Here is a 21,252-nt window from a genome sequence, read left to right on the forward strand (position 1 = left end):
AGAACTAGAATTTACAGTCTCCCAATTTCTAGTCTGGGGACCTAACCAGTATACTTCTTATTTACAGAATTTAATACATATTAAACATGGTTCCTTATCTTTTTTTTTTCATTCTTCCGTAGGGCTTAAAAGGTGATGTTGGCGATTGTGGAATAACTGGTGCAAAGGGAGAAAAGGTATGCATGTGTCCACATGAGAACACTTATATAGCTGAAAATTAAAAACCTGGGTAATGAAAAGAAGAGTAGAAATTGTTGACAATAAAAGAACAAAGAAGAAATACTAAGGGACTGCATTCAGTGCTCAAGTGTAGATGCCATTGAACATGAGTCTTAATATTAACAACTGCTTGGAAAATGTTACTTGCTGAGTTTACCTAAGTAGGATAATTGTTTATTTTTTATTTTTTATTGATTGGTTGATTTTGTCCAATACACAATTAGGGTTTTAGTGGGTATACACATAGTAAAATACATGATGAAGGTTATAGAGGAGATACTCATAGTACAATATATCTAAGAAAGAAGAGAAGAGAAGTTATAGGAATAGAACATATCAATGAAAGAATAGAAGAAGAGATATAGGAATAGAAGAAAAGTATAGGAGAGCAATAGGACAGGGGATGGAAGGCACTCTAGTGCACTTGTACTCGCCCCTTACTGACCTCTTAGGAATCTGGATAGGTCAACTGTGGATAATCTAAGGGTAAAGTGTTGGGGGTTTGGGGATGACACTATGGAGTCCGGTTATGAGTTCCACGCTTCGACAACTCGGTTACTGAAGTCATATTTTTTACAGTCAAGTTTGGAGTGGTTAATATTAAGTTTAAATCTGTTGTGTGCTCTTGTGTTGTTGTGGTTGAAGCTGAAGTAGTCGCCGACAGGCAGGACGTTGCAGCATATGATCTTGTGGGCAATACTTAGATCTTGTTTAAGTCTCTTTTGCTCTTTTACAACTACTTCTTTACCTCCCCTTCCATCATCTCCATCCAAGGTGTTTGTTTGTTTTTTGAGGGATGGGGTATCCCAGCAGTATATATGAGCAGAGGCATTGTTCCATGATGACAGACTCACATCTCTGAATTTACTAATGCCCCCCTCTCTTTCTCTCCCCCCTTCTCTCTCTCTCTCTCTCTCTCTTCTCTCTCTCACAAACACACAATGGTTAAAAAATACACCTTGCCAAGTGGGTACAATAAAGCATGAAATTTACTTGCAAAAAACATACAAATTTGGGGAAAATACCTTCAGATAGAAGGATATGATAAAAAAAAGTGTACAAAAATATTGTAGAAGAAATGCAAGCCAGGTTTCACGACAGGCATTTTAGAAACAGTTACAGAAATTAATTCAGAAAAGGGACCAAAGAGATTTAAAACATGTATTCATGTAGAAGCCTATCTGCAGATAAGCCAATCCTTGAATTTTTTTACCAAAATATCATGAAAAATGAGCCACCCAGGGATAAGCTCGAATCTCCCTCAGAAGATAGTTGCTGACTTTGAACTGTTCAGCAGTTTAATTTTCACCATATCATCACATTTCCCTAAAGTAAATTGAATATGGACTATATGTATTGTATTAAGTAGTTCAAATGAGTGTACCATAGATTTCAAGTTAAGCATTTTAAGGGAAGTGGCATTTTGAAAAATTGCATAATACAAGATTGTTACTTTTTGTTTCCTTCCTGATATTATAGGGTGATATGGGACCTCCAGGACCTGCCACTCTTGCAGTAAGTACTTAATTTGAAAACAACGAAGGAATCTTCCAAATATTGGCAGATATATATCGTGATTTTTCCCCCCATTATTTACCTGCGTAAATAAAATTCGTACTTCCTCAGTTGCACAAAATGTACATAGAATAGAACAGAACAGAATTACAAACCTATAAAATTTGTGAGAGGAACATTACATTCCCCCCCCCCAGCTGAACACAGTCTGCCTTCATTCTCTTCAGAAGTATTCTGGCTATCTCACTGTGTGACATAAGGTCATGCAAAGCCTTGCAAAACAACGTAAAAAGAATACAGTGTTCCCTCGATTTTCGCGGGTTTGAACTTTGCAAATAGCCTATACCACGGTTTTTCAAAAAATATTAATTAAAAAATACTTCACGGTTTTTTTTCCTATACTATGGTTTTTCCCACCAATGATGTCATATGTCATCGCCAAACTAATAATTTTTGCAAATAAATAACCAAAAAAAAATATTGTTAATAAATAATTACGGAGTCTACGGAGAGGGGCGGCATACAAATCTAATAAATAATAATAATAATAATAATAATAATAATAATAATAATTATTATTATTATATTTATAAATATCAGGATCACTAAGTGTCTTATTCAATGGTGAGTACCAGTAATAATGGTGAGTAAATGGTTGTTAAGGGAATGGGAAATGGTAATTTAGGGGTTTAAAGTGTTAAGGGATGGCTTGTGATACTGTCCATAGCCAAAAATGGTGTATTTATTTCTGCATCTCTACTTCGCGGAAATTCGACTTTCGCGGGCGGTCTCGGAACGCATCACCCACGGAAATCGAAGGAACACTGTATGTCACTCTGTTTAGCATTTTTAATATGCAGTAATTGTTCAAAATGACACTGAAGTGCCTTTTCCTTAGCAGGTTTAGATGATCATTTCCCCAATGGCGTTAAAATTAGACATATGGAGAATGGACACTCCTGCAAAGATCTAGAAAATCAATCCCCTATCCTGCATTTTCCCTAAGCAGCCAAATTTATCTCTCAGTGCTTTTGGAGCAGAGAAATTGGGGATTACTTTGGATATGACAGATGTAATATGAGATGGGAAACTGAGATTGGAGTCTGGCAGTCCTTGCTCAATCATAACCTAATATGAAAGAGTTATCAGATGTCTGGTAATATCCTTATTTAAGATTCATTTTATTTATCAGAACCTACATTCCCTCCCAAATTGCTTTTCAAACACTGGGCTTGAAACCTGCCTCCATAAAGTCATAGTTTTGAAAACTGAGGTCCAATAAGAACTGGGGTGGCACAGTGGTTAGAGTGCAACACTGCAGGCTACTTCAGCTAACTTTCTTGCTGTAGATTAGCAGTTCAAATCTCACCACCGGCTCAAGGTTGACTTAGCCTTCCATCCTTCCTAGGTGGGTAAAATAGAATAGAATAGAATAGAATAGAATTTTTATTGGCCAAGTGTGATTGGACACACAAGGAATTTGTCTTGGTGCATATGTTCTCAGCGTACAGAAAATAAAATATACATTTGTCAAGAATCATGTGGTACAACAGTTAATGATTGTCATAGGGGTCAAATAAGCAATGAAGAAGCAATATTAATAAAAATCTTAGGATATAAGCAACAAGTTACAGTCATACAGTCAACATGGGAGGAAATGGGTGATAGGAATGATGAGAAAAACTAGTAGAATAGAAGTTCAGATTTAGTAGAAAGTCTGACAGCATTGAGGGAATTATTTGTTTAGTAGAGTGATGGCGTTCGGAAAAAAACTGTTCTTGTGTCTAGTTGTCTTGGTGTGCAGTACTCTGTAGCGACGTTTTGAGGGTAGGAGTTGAAACAATTTGTGTCCAGGATGTGAGGGGTCAGTAAATATTTTCCACGCCCTCTTTTTGACTCGTGCAGTATGCAGGTCCTCAATGGAAGGCAGGTTGGCAGCAATTGTTTTTTCTGCAGTTCTGATTATCCTCTGAAGTCTGTGTCGGTGAATGAGGAGCAATATGTTGGGGGCGATATGCTGATTCTGTAAACCGCTTAGAGAGGGCTATAAAAGCACAATGAAGTGGCATACATATCTAAATGCTATAAGAAGTTACTGTTACATTTTGGACATCAGGGAGAAAATTTTGTTTTTATTGTCACTTAGCAATCCTAATAAGTCAATTAAACTTTATGTAATGGTCCTGTAAATGTGGTAAGAGTTGGCTTTATCTATTCTCTATTTGGGCATGGAGAAATATCGAAAAAGTTTCAACGGACATCTTTTTTGTAAGAAAAGTATTTGGAATTGCCCTAAAAAATTATAGAGACACATGAACATAGCTGTAAGATAGTGTAATTCCTTACTTAATTTGCATAACATCTTGACTTTAAACATTAATTTCTCTAACGTTAAAATAACATAATGCTAATAAAACAACATAATGGTCTAAGATGGTTGATGTTGTTCTCACGTCCCGCAAGAGCAATGCAATGACTAAACTTCAGGGATGACAGCTTTATCTTCACAGTTTTGTCAAGGTGCTGAATTGGCAGAAGAAGTAAGGGGCTTTTCTCTGAAATGACACAGTTGGCTAAGCTTCTCTCTCCTTTCTGATATCCAGAGCTTAAGCCTGTGGATGTCATGTCACAAGAGTGACAGGTGAAGGAAGGTGGTAGGGTGATCTCTCTCATAAAGTATATGAAAACTATTCCTCTTGACATTTGATCCACAGCTTTTAGTGCTCCGGGAAAATGAGCATCCATTTTTACGTTCCTGTAGGCCTATCCCTTTGGGGAGTTATAAAATACTCATCCAGATGGCACCAGATTCTTAAGCAGAAGCCAAGGGTTAAGTCTGTCACAAGCTAAAGGCACCCAAATGTGCTTACTACACAGATACTTGAAATGCTGGTTCTATATTCCTTGAGACCTGGTTAAATGAAGCATCAGATAGCACATTTGGTACACAGAAAACAAAACGAAGAAGTTAGTCATTCAGAAAGAGACATGTTCTGTGGTTAGTGCTACATATAATCATGCAGTTTCAAGAACTAGCCCAAGATACTTTTGTTGCTGATGTCAAGCAGTAAATGATACTCGCCTACCCTTCTAGCCAAGTGGATTATCTAAATGCATCCTAATTATTTTAACACGTGATCCTAAAATATCACAAACACTTCTTCCTATCACTGATAGTATAATAACATGAATCAATGGAAGTTTGTTGATCTTTTATATTCCATATCTTCAATCAGAGATATCCTCCTTATTTTATTGATCAAGATGGTACTGGGATTATATTATTACTGAAAAAGCAGACCTTGTGTTTAATTCTCTGCCTTGCCTCCTCAAAGAAGGGTGCTTTTTCAGAAGAATTCTACTCATGTGTCTGGAAGACAAAGATTACCTTTTTTACAGATTCTCCATCTCAAAAGATTTGCTCTAAAGAATTTTGAAACCCTCTGTAATTGTGTAAATGGTGCCATGGATATCATCAGAGGGAAATAAAACCAATGATTCTTTTTCTTCCAGGATAACTCTCCATTATTTTTATATCTGTTCAGAAATAATCTAAAGCAGTGGTCCCCAACGTTTTTTCCACCAGGGACCAGTTTCAGCAAGACAATTTTTCTATGGCCCAGTGGGGGCGGAAAGGGGCGTGGTTGGGAGCGGGATTAAGCATGGGGGTGCTGGTCCTCCCCGCCCCTCTTTCCCACCATCGTCCTGTGGCCGGCAGAGCCTGCCTCCCAAGCCCTCTTGCCCAGCGGGAGGTAAGCGCTGGAGAGAGGGGGTCAGGCTGGCCCTCCTGCCTCCCCCCAGCCAAAAATGCAAAAGCGCCCCGTGGCAGAAGCCAAAAGAGGCTTGAGCCTCTCGGTCCTTCCCGCCCCTCTGTCCCATCCATCGTCCTGTGGCCGGCAGAACCTGCCTCCCGAGGCTTCTTGCCCGGCGGGAGGCGAAGCGCTGGAGGGAGGGGGTGGCGGCATGTGGGCCGGCAGCTGCTGACTCCACGGACCGGTGCAACATGCCCCGCGGCCCGGTACTGGTCCGCGGCCCGGTGGTTGGGGACCCCTGATCTAAAGCAATTAATAAAAGTGATAAAATGTATGAATACAAAAGCAAGATAATTAAAATCAAGATAAATTTAAAATTAGAATCATTAAAATCAAACCTTAATTTAACTAATAGTTAAAAGTCTGATGAAAAAGATTTTTGCTGTTGTGTTTTTTCCACATACTGAGAAAATAGGGGGCAAATTAACATTGTTTGTGAATTCATTTCATATCCTAGGTTAGGTTCACAAAGGAGAAGGTCCAGATAGATGAGTTTCTGACAAAAGGCCTACTCTAAAGTGCTTCTTCTGCTGATCTGAGTAACTGGGCAGGTTCATAGAACGAGAGGCCATACCTTGTCTTAAATTAAGTCTGGTAGACAACTGGCAACTAGTAGAGATCTTTCACTACAGGCATCATATAACCAATCAGCAATTTAGCCTCTTAATTTTTCACCAACTGCAATTTCTAGACCTTTTTTAGAATCAGACATATGCAAAGTGTTTACAATTTTTAAGTTGGAATATGATCAAGAATAGATTTTTCTCACCAACTCATGAAGGGTCCAATTGTTTCACTAGACATAATTGTACAAAGATGCTCTTTGCCACAGCTATCATCTGTGAATCCAGTAACCACTATCAATCAAGAAATCTGGTCTATACGAAGGAACATAAACCCATGCCAGATAGCTTTTTCTTCAGTCCCAAAGGTCAGCTTTGTAAATGTAAACCAACATAGAAACAAGAAAATGTCCCGTGGAACACCAGAGCTTAATAAAGTAGGGTTAGACAGTAGTTTCCCAGCTTCATTTTTAAATGCATCCCAACAGGAAGGATTGGATCTAATGGAAGGATTGGATCTAATCCCAACAGGAAGGATTGGATCTAGTGCACCAAAAGCCTAGAACAGTGATGACGAAACTTTTTCTGCTCGTGTGCCAAAAGGATGTGCGTGTTTGTGTGCCCACACCCATGATGCAATGCTCTCCCCCCATGCATGCGTACAACCCCCGTACTGCCCCCCCACGAGCATGAGCACAGGCCTTTCTGAAGTCTCTGGACTTCCAGTAGGGCTGTTGGGCTGCTTTTGGCTCTCCCCAGGGTTCAGGAAAGCGTTCTGAAGCCTGGGGATGGTGAAAAATGGCCCAACAGGCCAACCAGAAGTTCCAAAGTTCCGGTTGGCCTGTTGGACCATTTTTTGCCATCCCCACAGTTCAGGAGACTTTCCTGGACCCTGGGGAGAGCAAAAACAGCCGAAAAGAATGCCAAAATGGCCAAAAATAATGCATGTTGGAGCTGACTTAGGGCAACGCCTTGCGTGTCCTCAGATATGGCTCTGCATGCCACCTGTGGCATACTTACCATAGGTTCTCCAACACTGGCTTATAAAGATTGAAAAGAATCAAAGTCTAAAAAGGTGAAAGATTTAGAGAGATTTATAATTCTCTCGATGTTATTGAAGTAATATTCTTCATTGTTCTTTGTTTATCCTTTGTATGAATTTTGTACATTCTACAGTTGAACATAAATTGAATATATATCCTCAGTGCACATCATAATAATTCCTATGGTAATCTCATAATACCTAACCTCATTGAATATATCTTGCATAATATTAGATTTAAACTTTTTTTCTCTCTCTCAGGAAAAGGTGTGAATGGTTTATTTACTTATCAGACTTCAAAAATGGTTCTGATGTAATTACATTTATTTGAATTTTAATTTAAGTAAACTGTTTAAGTTTTCACAGATGAAATGGCTTATAGTTAATTCAAATAATGCTTTACATCAAATCTTGTTAAAATTTTAAAAGTAGGCCATAAATCTTCTTACATTTTTTAACAAGGTGTTATATCGGATTATGGACTGTAATTCTGTGTATAGACTTTTACTATATATCAGGTTTGCCTTTCTCTTATTATAAGGTCTCAAAACATCAGATTCTGACTGATTTTCATAAAGTTAAAATAATGGAATTTTTTTCAGATTACCTAGACATTCTTGTTGTTTTGACTAATAATTTTATGTTTTGGGTAATATCTGACTTAACCCATTAATAGTTTTTAAAGTGCCATATATTATATTTATATTTATTTGATTTATAAGCATCCTAACTCCTTCTGGACCCTGGATGGCATACAACAATTTAAAACAACATAAAAACAATTAAAAACCCCTAAAAAACAATCATTCATATTAGTCGGAGCTAGATGGTATTGCTCACTGGCCCCGGGCCTGCCGATAAAGCCAAGTTTTCACAGCCTTTCAGAAGGCCAGGAAGGTGGGGGCAGTTGGTTCCAGAGGGCTGGAGCCGCTACAGAGAAGGTCCTGCCAGCTGACACAGTCTAGCCGACAGGACCCAGAGAAGGCCAACCCTGTGGGCCCTAATCCGTCACTGGGAATTATGAAGCAGTCGGTCCTGTAAATAGTCTGGCCCTATAGAGATATGTGTTTATTTAAATTATGATTATACATTGTTCTAATTTATAGTTTAATTTATAGCATAATAGTAGACTTTACCCATTTTTTCTGTTTTATAAAACTTATCGAATTTTCACCCATCCTCCCTCTCTTAAGTGTGTGTGTGTGTGTGTGTGTGTGTGTGTGTGTATATATATATATATATATATATATATATATATATATATATATATATATATATATATGTAGATTGTTCTGATTTCGGGTTTTGCCCTGTGTAATATTACACAGGGCAAAACCCGAATTCAGAACAATCTACATACATATACCCGTGAAAATCTACGAATATATATATATATATATATATATATATATATATATATATATATATATATATATATATATATAAAAATTAAATTCACATTATACATAAGGTAGTATTTTTCCAGACAAGTGCTTCTGAATTTGAATTTTGTTTGCTATAACATTCTTTCCCATTACTCCTTTTTCAATCCTTTTTATGATTGAAATGTTTTTTAGCAAAGCCTGAAATCTTTTCAAATGCTTTCCCAAATACAAAGGTAACCTGCTTTCCAGACAAATTCTTCATCATTTTTATGCGTGCTCTGCTTTTGTGTATCTCAGTAAGCATCCTAGTTTCATACCAGTGATCATACTCATACTCATGCCCTCATCACCTCAAGGCTCAACTACTGTAATGCTCTCTACATGGAGCTGCCTTTGAAAAGTATTCGGAAACTTCAGATCGTGCAGAATGAAGCTGCAAGAGCAATCATGGGCTTTTCCAAATATGCCCATTTTACACCAACACTCTGCAGTCTGCATTGGTTGCCGATCAGTTTCTGGTCACAATTCAAAGTGCTGGTTATGACCTATAAAATCCTTCATGGCACCGGACCAGATTATCTCCGGGACCGCCTTCTGCCGCACGAATCCCAGCGACAGAGTGGGCCTTCTCCAAGTCCCGTCAACTAAACAATGTCGTTTGGCGGGGCCCAGGGAAAGAGCCTTCTCTGTGGCAGCCCCGGCCCTCTGGAACCAACTCCCCCCAGAGATTAGAGTTGCCCCCACCCTCCTCGCCTTTCGTAAGCTCCTTAAAACCCACCTCTGCCGTCAGACATGGGGGAACTGAGATATTCCTTCCCCCTAGGCCTTTTCAATTTATGCATGGTATGTTTGCGTGTATGTTTGGTTTTATAATAAGGTTTTTTTTAGTTGTTTTAGTATTGGATTGTTACATGCTGTTTTTATCATTGTTGTTAGCTGCCCCGAGTCTACAGAGAGGGGCGACATACAAATCAGTAAGGAATAACCCAGATATAAAAGGACTAAAAATGAGGAAGGAGGAATACAAAGTGCAGGCATTTGCCAACAATATAACATATATCTTGGAAGTCACCCTGGAGACAGGACCAATTTTAAGTAGCGAGATCAAGAAATCTGGAAAAGTGGTGGGATTAAAAATAAAGAAAGAAAAAAGATAAATAATAACAAAAAAGTTAACAGAACAACACAATAGACATTTGAAATAAATACTGCATATCAAAATTGTAAAAAAAAAAAATCTAAGCCTATAACTATTGGCAAAATGCAGCTCGATAAAAGAAGACAACTATGCTAAACTGACCCAGAAAATACATAAAGATTTGGGCAAAACTACAATTATCATTATTGGGCAAAATAGTGGTAATTAAAATGAACATTTTACCAAAGATATTATTTTTATTTCAAATTGCTCCAATATTTTTATATTGTTGTAAACTGTCCTGAGTCCCATTGAGATTGGGTGGCATAGCAGTCGAATAAATAAATAAATAAAATTAAGGAATTTTTTTTACAGAACTGAACAAAACAGTATTAAAATTTATATTGTCAAAATGAAAGGCCGAAATCAAAGTTAAATTATTATATGGCAATAGAAAGAGAGTGGATTTGGGCTTCCTGATTGGGAAATTTATTATTGGGCTGATGCATTAAATTGGTTTAAAGAATTGGATCACACTCAAAAATAAAAAGGTTTTAATGTTAGAAGGATTTGACCTACAAATTGGCTGGCATGCCTCTATATGGGGGGAGGGAAGCACAAAACACATGCTTCTTTTAAAAGACATTATAAAAAAGGATCCCTGTTAGATGTTTGGCTTAAAATCAAGAGCATTTCAGAAAAATTCCCAAATGGCTGTCAAAGGTAGAAGCAATCGTTTATCCAAATTTACCGGATGAAAAAATAGTAACCTACAAACAGCACTTGGATGATCAAGAAATGCTCAAAACAAAACAAGAACTTAAATGAATGGGAATAGAACTGGTGTCAGCGTTCCAATTAACACTGAGAAATAAATCAGAATCCAAACCTTGGCCTCCTTCCAAGTTCCAATTTATTAACAGAGTCATGTTGATTACGAACAGTTGTCAACCCAATACTAACTTTTCCTACAGTTCTCCACCCAGGTTAAGTTTCATCCCTTGTCCCCACACCCACAAGTTCATCACACGGGCCACTCTGGTTCTCACAACATCCACGACCCTCCCCTGTATTTCTGGTTGGTGCTGAGTCTCTGGAAAGAATTTGTTGTAGCTAGTATTTTTCCCTCTCATGCAACCACCCCTCCCCAATTCCCACAGTACTATTCTACTTGTGGCAGGCCAAGTCTCCAACTCAAAATGATGGCTTCGGTCTGACAACTAGATTGGTGGCATTATCTACAAATACAATCATGGTACAAGAAAGATGCAATGTAATTCGGATTCCAAAATGAACAAGGATTAGATAAAATTTTATTTGGCCCAGAAGAAAAAATGATATTGAAATTATATAATTTTCAATTGCAATTCAAATTGGAGGCAGAAGTGATCAAGGGGACAATGATTGCATGGGCACAAAGTTTTGGATACACAATCAATCTGGCAGAATGGGATAAAATTTGGGAGGTAAACTATAAATTGACCCTGGTGGTATTATATAAGAAAAATATTTATAAAATGTTTTATCGTTGGCATCTAGCCCTGGCCTGATTGGCAAAGATGTTCCTGACAATGTCCTCAAAATTTTGGAAGTGCAAGAAGGTGCAAGGGAACTATTATCATCTCTAGTGGATGTGCCCCAAAATTAAAGTATTCTGGAATTAAATAAGAAATTGGTTGGAATAAATTATACAACAGGTGATTGATTTGAATCCGGAAGTGTTTCTTACTAGGAATTTTCAGAGGAAAGTTTAAAAAAGAGGATATAATGCTTCATATAACTACTGCTGCTAGGATTGCTTACGCTCAGAGTTGGAAAATCGATACCATCCCCACATCCTCTATGGTTGTTAGAAAATTTTTAGAATGTTTGAGATGTATAAATTAACAATAGAGAATCATGAGAAGGAAGATACAGAATTTTATGAAGCATGGGACTAATGATATAAATGGTTAAAACAAAATAAAAAACCTTAAAAATTTGGTTATAGAATGAGGGTCATCTTTGAAGAAATTGTAAATGTTCTTACTTTCTTTTCGTATGAAAACAATTAGACTCATGAAATTAACATGGAAGAAATAGATGTGGAAAATATTTTAGGAGACTCAATTCATTAAAGATGAACTAGATAAATAACAGCAAGTGTCAAAATGAAAATAGCAATATTATATTACTAGGGGGTCACCATCAGTGAACTGCTGGACAATACTACTTGTTCTGTTGTTGGATGTTGGATGGTTCAGGTTGGAAATTGTGGTGGGTTGAGCCTGTTTTTTTGGATTATTATGTATGTTGACATTGGTCTTTGATGTCCTATGAATTTCATTGCATGGGTATATTGTGTATATACACACAATGACAATAAAGTATTTATTATTATAAAGTGTCAGTATATTTCAAAATATGATGAAAAAGCTGGAAAAGTGGTTGGTTGTTTTTGTTTGTTTTTGTCTTATGTGTTTTTGTATGTTTTTAATATGTTGTTTTTAATGGGAAAAAAATCAATTTTTTTTAAAAAAAATGTCCATGTGCAAAAATTTATATACAAATGACCCTCCGGTATTGAGGCTACCATTTATTCAAAAAGCAGACACACATTCTTCCATCAAATCCAAATAGCTGAAAACTTAGCCTGTAACATTTATGTAAAAAAATACCAAACAGGAACTGTTCAAATCTACAGTTGAAACCACCTTCCAAATTAAAGAGTGATCTTTTGCATCTGCTAGCCGCAGCCATAAGAACCTGTATGAATACTGCTTTAAATTAAACTTTAATTATGAAAGTTTGCTTACTGTTTTAGGAATATAAGCAGCTAATTTAAGCTATATTAATGAGGGAAGTAACATTTGAAAACTGTCTATATTTACAGAGTTTGCCAGGAATAGAAGGTCCTCAAGGCCCACCTGGAAAAGAAGGTCAGCGGGTGAGTAAATATGGCAGCGACTGGCAGATACTAATTTATCATACTGTCTGTGCTTCAAAACTGGTTTATTAGAGGAACCTTTGGACCTCAAACACATAAAACATCACTCTGCAGTAACAAATAACAAAATTGGAAGAAAGCATCTAGTTCAAGTCCATGCTCAAGTAATAGATCCTATACCAGTTCAGACAAATGGTTGTCCAATCTCTTCTTAAAAATTCCAGTGATTAAGCACTCACAACTATAAGGTAAGCTGTTCTACTAATCAATTGTTTTAACTGTTAGGAAATTTCTCCTTAGTTCTGGGTTGCTTCTCTCCTTGATTAGATTCCAACCATTGTTTCTTGTCCTACACTCAGTTGCTTTGGAGAATAGTTTGATTCTCTCTTCTTTAAAGTGGCTCAACATAATTGAGGCTTTTGGGCAAGCCTGAAAAAGGGATGATGTTGCTTTAATGAATACATTTATCAACATTAATACAACTTTTAAAGCAATAGCACATTTTTCTTCAGACTTACACAGGGCCCAAAGCATTTCTTCCAGGTAACTTTCAAAACATGCACAAACCATTGACTTCTCTCAGCATTTTTTTAAAAAACATAAATCAGCAAATATCTGCTCAAACTATATAATGTTAAAGTGGTCAAGGAAAATATTGCAAAAGTATGCAATAATTGCTGGTAACTGAAACGGTAGCATGAAAAATATGTTTAGATTGGACCTATTAAGTACATTATACCATAATTGCCATGTGAAACACCTGAAGCATTGTTTAAAGTTTACATAGTTTGGTGTTTCTAGCTAAGGGGAAGATTTATTTTTAAGGAAAGCAAATTTAAAGGTCAATTCAGTGCCAACAGGAAAAATAGTCAAACATTATTTTCTGAAATGTTCTTCCTATCAACATGTTAAAGTTTAGCAAGAAACTTAAAATAAAGAATCTTTTCTTAAATGTTTAGTGTTTGACTTGAGTAGAAAAAATATTCAGTTTGCTATTCTTACTATTTTGTATTTATGAATATTAGCAGCAATATTTCCGTGGGAATTGAATTTACCAAAGTCAGTTTCACTATTATTATCACTTTGAAAGAGGAAATAAATAGTGTTAAAGAAAGTACCGTAATCATCTTCCATTCTGCACCAGATTCTAAGGAGATTTGATTCTGTTCAAATACCTATTTTTGGAGTATAAGACACACCCTTTTTCCCTCTAAAAAAAGAGTGGAAATATCAATGCATCTTATACACTGAATGCAGCCAATTTTGCTGTCTCAAAGTCTACGAGTATTAAAGCTGTCAAGTTTGACGTTTGGAAAAAGTATACATGTTTGTAGAAAGTATTCTGCTACACTGGTATTTTATTAAATAATATATCACTACACCATTTGGTTCAGAATACGTTTTTCCTTGTTTTCCACCTCTAAAATCTAGGTGCACCTTATACTCTGAAAAATATGGTAAAACTGCAACTTCTAATTAAAACTCCTGAAGGGAAGAAGAAATAACACTGTCTTGCTGTTTACAGTTTTAGTATTTGCTTTTCATTTGAAAAGGTAGAATGATCCAGACTTTAGAGGCTCCTAGTCATAATAAAAAATTAAAAAATTATGACATACGAAAGTAAGGATGCAACTTGAGCATTTTTAAGTAAAATAAATTAGCATACTTAAGAGTAAAGTTCCAGTCAAATGGCTCTCCAATTTCCCCACAGTCTTATGCTAGGCCTTGGCATGAGGTAAATGTCTTATCCTTGATCATATATAATTAAACCAGTTTTATGACCACAGTGTTCTTCCATCCCCAGCCAGATAAACAGTCCTTGCCTAAGAATGTGGACTATACCAAGAAGCTACAATTTAATTCTAGATAATTTTTTGCCTTTTCAGAGGGCCTTGTGTAACAAACTAGTGCACAGAATGAGGCAGCACCGAGTAATAATAGATTTTGGCAAGACATTTTGAAATGGCTTATATCCTCTTTTCTATTGTTGCATGTGCATTATTTAATACACATGTTGGTCGTTTCAAGCCTAATTAGCTTTCAGGGGTTTCAGGGTTGAGCCTGATGTTATCTGAAGCATTCTTCATTTTGCTGGGCCAATTCCATTTGAATTCCCCATCCCCATTTAAAATTACTGTAAGTAAAATGAACATGGAAACCAATTTAGAGAAGTAATGGAACAATTGAAGTTTTAGTGGAAACCACATGAAAGAGCATTTCTTTTCTCTGAACTCCAAGTATGCAAAACTTTCATTGCAGTGAACTTTCAAATTGCATTACCTCCATTTAGATTCATTTAGACACAGTTGAAATGAAGCTTGCAATACCCTAGATGAAATCAAGCAGAGATGATTAAAATTTTTACAACTGTTAGTACATGTACTACTGAAAAATGAGGAGCTTTTCTGGATCCATTTAATAGGTCCTTGTTAATGAAAAGAACTCTCATTGTAAAAAAAAAAACCTTCTGTCCCCAAACCCTCCAAGAATCACTAATTAAATGAAAACAATGGCTTAACAGAAAGCGCTACCACATGACAGTTAATTACTCTGCTTGGAGGATATATTTGTGATGGAATGATAACTATGATAAGCCAGTCATCTCTGAGAAGATATGTTTAGTGAATATTGAAAATTACAATGGTTCTGTGCAAAGTAACTTTTAAATTATGTCTGAAGTTATGGTTGTCAAAGCCCACTGCAGTCATGTCATCAAAGTTTGGGAGCTTGGCAGCCCCACCTGCATTTATGCCTGGCCCCCACCTGCTTATCTACCCCCAACCCATCTATGCCCTTAAACATAGTGGAAGTTCCAATACCGCAACACAAAGCAGCAGCATCTACAGAGAGGGGCGGCACATAAATTTGATAAATAGATAGATAGATAGATAGATAGATAGATAGATAGATAGATAGATAGATAGATAGATAGATAGATAGATAGATCTTCTCACACAAAGGGCTGAATACCTGGGAAGCCTCCACAGCAGAGTACAAAGGAGCTGCTCCATGGGAAGTTCCGAATTCCTGGGAGATCCGAGGCCCACCACCGCACCTCATAAAGTACCGAATGCCTGCCAATCTCCAACACGGTTGTCCTTGCTGCCCTGCATTCTACCACACCTGCTGATCTTCATCATTTTTATACCTCCCACAAGGCCACCCAGCCTGGCCCTTTACAAAGATGAAGAAAAATGCTAAAGGCAGCTGCTCAGCAGTGGCATCTTAAAATTCCCCTTTTCTTGGGTAGACCTGAAGCATTAGAGCTGGCTGGCTTCACGATGAAAGCAAAACAAAAACAGAGCTACCCTCTGGTCACTATTCCTTCTAAGCTGCGCAGTTGCGCATGCAACAACAAACTTCCCTGCAGCACTTTCCAATTGCCATACATGTCCCACCGCGCCAAACCAATGGTGAGCCCGCGACCAAACTTTTAACTAAGTGGGTACATTTAATAAACATAACTTTGAGTTTCAAATAACACTGATTTCGTTGTTGTCTCGGGTGACATCTGTGACAAAATTTCAGGTGCTCAGGCATGAAAATGTGCCGTTCAAACACTATACTTTTCTGCAGACACTGAAATTCGTCAGACCTATTCTAGAATATAGCTCACCTGTGTGGAATCCACACTGCATATCAGATATTAATACAATAGAAGGAGTACAGAAATACTTCACAAGAAGAGTCCTTCACTCCTCCTCACGTAACAAATTACCCTACTCCTCCTGACTTCAAATACTAAATCTAGAAAATTTACAACTACGTCATCTCCAAACTGATTTAACTGTTGTTCATAAAATCATACATCATAATGTACTCCCTGTCAGTGACTACTTCACCTTTAACAACAACAACACAAGAGCACGTAATAGATACAAACTGAATGTAAATCGCTCCAAACTTGACTGCAAAAAATACTATTTCAACAATAGAGTGGTCACTGCCTGGAACTCATTACCTGACTCTGTTGTTGCTTCCCCCAACCCCAAAATCTTCAACCTTACATTATCTACAATCAACCTCTCTCCTTTTCTAAGAGGTCTGTAAGGGGCGTGCATAAGTGCACTTATGTGCCTAATGTCCTGTCCTACTGTCTTATTATCCTTTCTATTACTACATTCTACTTATGTTATGTTATGTTATGTTAATATATATTATAATACTATACTTGTTTGACAAATAAATAAAATAAATAAATAAATAAAAAATATTAGAGGAAACATAGCTCATGGGGCCAAGGCTCTGTGAATAAAAGCTCTCCCAAGAGCATTCTCAATTCCAGAAGGAAAAATTTCGACTCCCTGTAGCATCTCCATCCCAAAGAGCCAAACTAGACCCCTCCCAGGAAAGGGGTGGTTTTAAAGAGGACCTTTGGATTAACTTTCATAGGTTTAAAAACCACCCAGGACACATTTCTAGAGAAACAAGAACCTTAAGGAATCAGAACAGAGTATTTTCCCCTTCAGTATAGAAACTGCACATACTGAAATCGTGTGGAGCTTCAGATTGCCAATATGTAAATATTTTACTATTGAAGAACAGCAGAAATAAATGGAAAAGAAATTGAATTCAGGAAGGCAACATACCATCTCAATGCAAACATTGAATGTTATGGCAGATATTGAAAAATATAAATATCGTCTTATTCTTTCGAACTGTGGTGTTGGAGAAGACTCTTGAGAGTCCAGAGTCCCTTGGATTACAAGGAAATCAAATCAGTCTGTCTGAAAGGAAACCAAACCTGTCTGTCCTTTGAAAGGACAGATAATGAAACTGAAGGTCAAATATTTTGGCTACCCTAATGAGAAGAGAGGACTTATTATGTTGGGAAAGATGAAAGGCAAAAGGAGAAGGGGATGGCAGAGGATGATATGGTTTAGATAGTGTCATTGACATAATGGACATGGATTTGGGCAAACTCTGGAAGACAGTGGAGAACAGAAGGACCTGGTGTGCTATACAACTTAGTGACTGAACAACAATATGATTTTATTTTATTGTTACCCAACTACTATCATTATCCCAATTAACTAAGGTTTCAGACCATTTTCAAATCCTCAATATAGCATAATAGGAAAGAAGAAATATTCATCTACCCCAAGAATTTTGATGCTCTAGTGCAGGGCAAATTCATGTTGTCATGGCAGCATCAAGTGATGTATCGGGACTCCCCCCCCCCCCCGCCTTCACTAAACTGGGCATGGGCGTGGCCAGCATGTGATAATCCAGCTAATGGTTTGGGAGTTTCACAGCCCTGCTCTGGTGCCTTTGCCTTCCCGTTCATACCTTTGTCACCTGGGGAAATACTATCATTATTCAATCATCCTGCTTTATGTACTGACTGTTGCAGGAGCTACCTTTGGCTTATAACCCTCCCCTATTTTTCCTCACTGTTTTATTTGTTACAAATAATCTGTAAGTAGAAAGAGATGCAATCACTGCACGAGAATATCTTGGACTGCTAGCACCTCCTGTTGCTCCTAAATAAGAAATACCTTGACATTTCTTGTTATTAATAGAGCTCCGTGGATCGATTTTTTCCTATAGCATAGAATCTTATAGGAATGGAAGACTAAGCATTCTACTCAGAGAGGTGATCTGAACATACTGGCAGGATATATTTGCCCACTGGTTTGATATGCAGGTTATGCAGGAGAAAAGGCATTTGAGAAACCTTACATTTGGTTTTGTATTTTTACAGCCATTTATTATTTAATAAGGAACAAGACATGCATACCAACTTCTTTTGGTGGTAGTTCCCACAGAATGTCTAGTGAATGTACTATATATGATCAACTACTAATGGGTTTACTTGTTTAATACAGTGTCTTTTCTATGAGTCATAAAAAGTTAGATAAATGTGATGAACAGGCTGTACTGATATAAATCAGGGTTTTCAAATTTGGCATCTTTAAGATATATGAATGTGAACTCCCAGAATTCCCCAACCAGTAAGGCTGGCTGATGAATTTTGGGAATTGAAGTCCACAATGGATCTATAATGGACAATGCCACTGACAGTAATCAGTATAGAAACAATCTGAAAAAAATGTTATGTTTCGTAAGATATACAGTGGTACCTCTACCTAAGAACACCTGTACTTACAAACTTTTCTAGATAAGAACCGGGTGTTCAAGACTTTTTTGCCTCTTCTCAAAAACCATTTTCTACTTACAAACCCAAGCCTCTGAAATTGTAACCGGAAAAGGCAGTGAGAAGCTTCCGTGGGGCCTCTCTAGGAATCTCCTGGGAGAAAACAGGGCCGGAAAAGGCAGGGAGAAGCCTCTCTGGGAATATCCTGGGAGGAAACAGGGTTTCCACCCTCACTGTGGTTTCCCCAATTGCACACATTATTTGCTTTTACATTGATTCCTGTGGGGAAAAATTGCTTCTTCTTACAAACTTTTTTTACTTAAGAACCTGGTCACTGAAACAATTAAGTTCGTTAGTAGATATACCACTGTATTAACAAACTGTTTTACAAAGATAGGGTACAGAGTATTCAGTTCTGCATTCTGTACCTGAATCACATTTGTCCACGCCAAGTCAAATCCTACTATGTGCTTAATGTTTCTTTATATTGTATTTAGTTAGGAATTGGAAAGGTAAACAACAGAATCTGATTTTTTAAATCAGTATCTACGTTTTTGAAAAATCCAAATTGCTTTGAATGGAAATCTCACATTTCATTCTGTACTTCAAATGGCACATTTAGTTAATAACTTTATGGGAAATCAAGGTTCATATAATGAAACTTCTGATTTAGAAGCCCTGATCATACATACCAATAGTTTCATGCCTGCAAGATCTTTTCTGTTTCCTTTAATGGTGATGATAATGAAGGTTACCTTTCTCGTATCTATGGAACTCTACTGCCTACAAGAGCAGATCCTTTCACTTTACTTATGCAGCAGAGCATTTTTCTCTGAAAGAACTTAATAGTACATGTGTATGAAACTTTTTACATTATAGAGAAATATTAAAGCAATGTAAAAAAAACCCCACAGTAAATACTTTTTAGACAGTCACATTTTACAAATATGTGTTGTGACATTCTGTGCACTTTAAATACCCCAATAGTACTGCATTAATATTGACCACTCTGTTTTATAAGAGGTTGTACTCAGTGTGTTTAGAGTTACAGGATGCAGTAAACATCTGGATGAAAAATGTTTACATATCTCATATTTTTTTAACTCCTAAAATACAAATATGCATGTGCAAGCCATCAAACCAAAATCATCAAAAGCTATCACTAAAGTTAGGTTAACAAAAAGCACATTGACCTAAATATGGATGCTGTCTGTGAAACACATGAAAAATGTTAGGAGACACATGGCTTTTGAAACATTGTCATCCACTGTTTCCTGATCCTGGACCCATGGAACTGCTCGATTTATGAAGTCCAGATTAGTTGACAGGGAATCTCTGACAGTGACAGATGATTTGAATAATGGAGATCAATAAATTAGAAGTGCATAATTCAGTTCAGATACAGCAGAATTGAAAATCAGCCTAGAAAATGGAGGCAGGATATCTGTAAATCTGTAATGCACAGTCTATTTTTAAGATTTAGGATGGTAAGTGTACTGTAATTCTTCCACTGCCAATCCTGTCTGTTCCTTTATGATAATTCATCTGAGTTTGCTGTATTTTGATAGATATCACATGAAAATGCTTTTATCTATGCCCATAACTTGCAAAACAAATGCTAATTAAATTTTTTGATGAAGCAAAGCTTTTTGGTTTAGAAAAAAAATATCTTTAAATGATTTAAGCTACTTCATTGTTCATAACATTTTTCATTTCTGCTTTACAGCCAGTTCTTTGGGGCTTCCAGCTTTGGTTCAGGAAAATTTTTCAATGATCACAGTTACCGTTGTATCAGTTTTCAAATATGCAGTACACAATTGTACCTTTATAGAGTTTTGATATAGACTGGGAAAACTATAAATAGGTCCTTGCTAGGAATCACCACTGAACCCCAGAATTCAATATTGACTTTAATCAATTCTTTGACTGCCATTTTCTATTACCTGACTAAATCTTAGGTGTCATTTTTTAGTGTCACTGAATAAATTCAGATCCTATTTAACACTGTTTTCTATATGGCCCATGTGGATACAATAGAAGATTGTAAAAATGAATGTAATCACAGGAAAAAGACAGCACCTATTGAAACAAATATTCTCTGAATGAATGACACTTCTGCCTTTGTTCTTGTAAGCAGATTATCGTGAACTTTATTTAGAGCAATTTTTAAAATGATATTTTGAACATTGTCATTTTTTTAAAATGATTTTTTTAAATTTAAAGTGAAACATTCTGTCCAGAATAAGGCACCAAGCCAGTTTGTTCAAATCTGCTTCTACAGAGGAAAAGTGTGGTGTATGATGCAGGGACCATATATTTCCAGTAATGTTCTTAGAATGATTGGCCTGGAAAAAATTCCTTGATGGAGAAGATAGTTCTACCTTAAAGATTTGATATTTTGATAAATGAGCCGGGGTGACGCAGCAGGTAGAGTGCTGTACTGCAGGCCACTGAAGCTGACTGTAGATCTGTAGGTCAGCGGTTCAAATCCCATCACCGGCTCAAGGTTGTCTCAGCCTTCCATCCTTACGAGGTGGGTAAAATGAGGACCCGGA

The 21,252-nt window shown here is 36.9% G+C and overlaps 1 protein-coding gene across 1 annotated transcript in view; it reads left to right on the forward strand.

Annotated features, from left to right (window-relative positions):
- Positions 1–21,252, forward strand: part of COL19A1 (collagen type XIX alpha 1 chain) — a 185,048-nt gene that overhangs the window by 89,678 nt on the left and 74,118 nt on the right. Inside the window, exons 12-14 of the mRNA XM_070738981.1 lie at positions 123–176; positions 1,699–1,734; positions 12,547–12,600. Coding sequence (XP_070595082.1) covers positions 123–176; positions 1,699–1,734; positions 12,547–12,600 — 144 coding nt within the window. The remainder of the gene's footprint in view (positions 1–122; positions 177–1,698; positions 1,735–12,546; positions 12,601–21,252) is intronic.

This window comes from Erythrolamprus reginae, chromosome 1, assembly GCF_031021105.1.
Source record: "Erythrolamprus reginae isolate rEryReg1 chromosome 1, rEryReg1.hap1, whole genome shotgun sequence".
In the NCBI taxonomy this organism is placed as follows: Eukaryota; Metazoa; Chordata; class Lepidosauria; order Squamata; family Dipsadidae; genus Erythrolamprus; species Erythrolamprus reginae.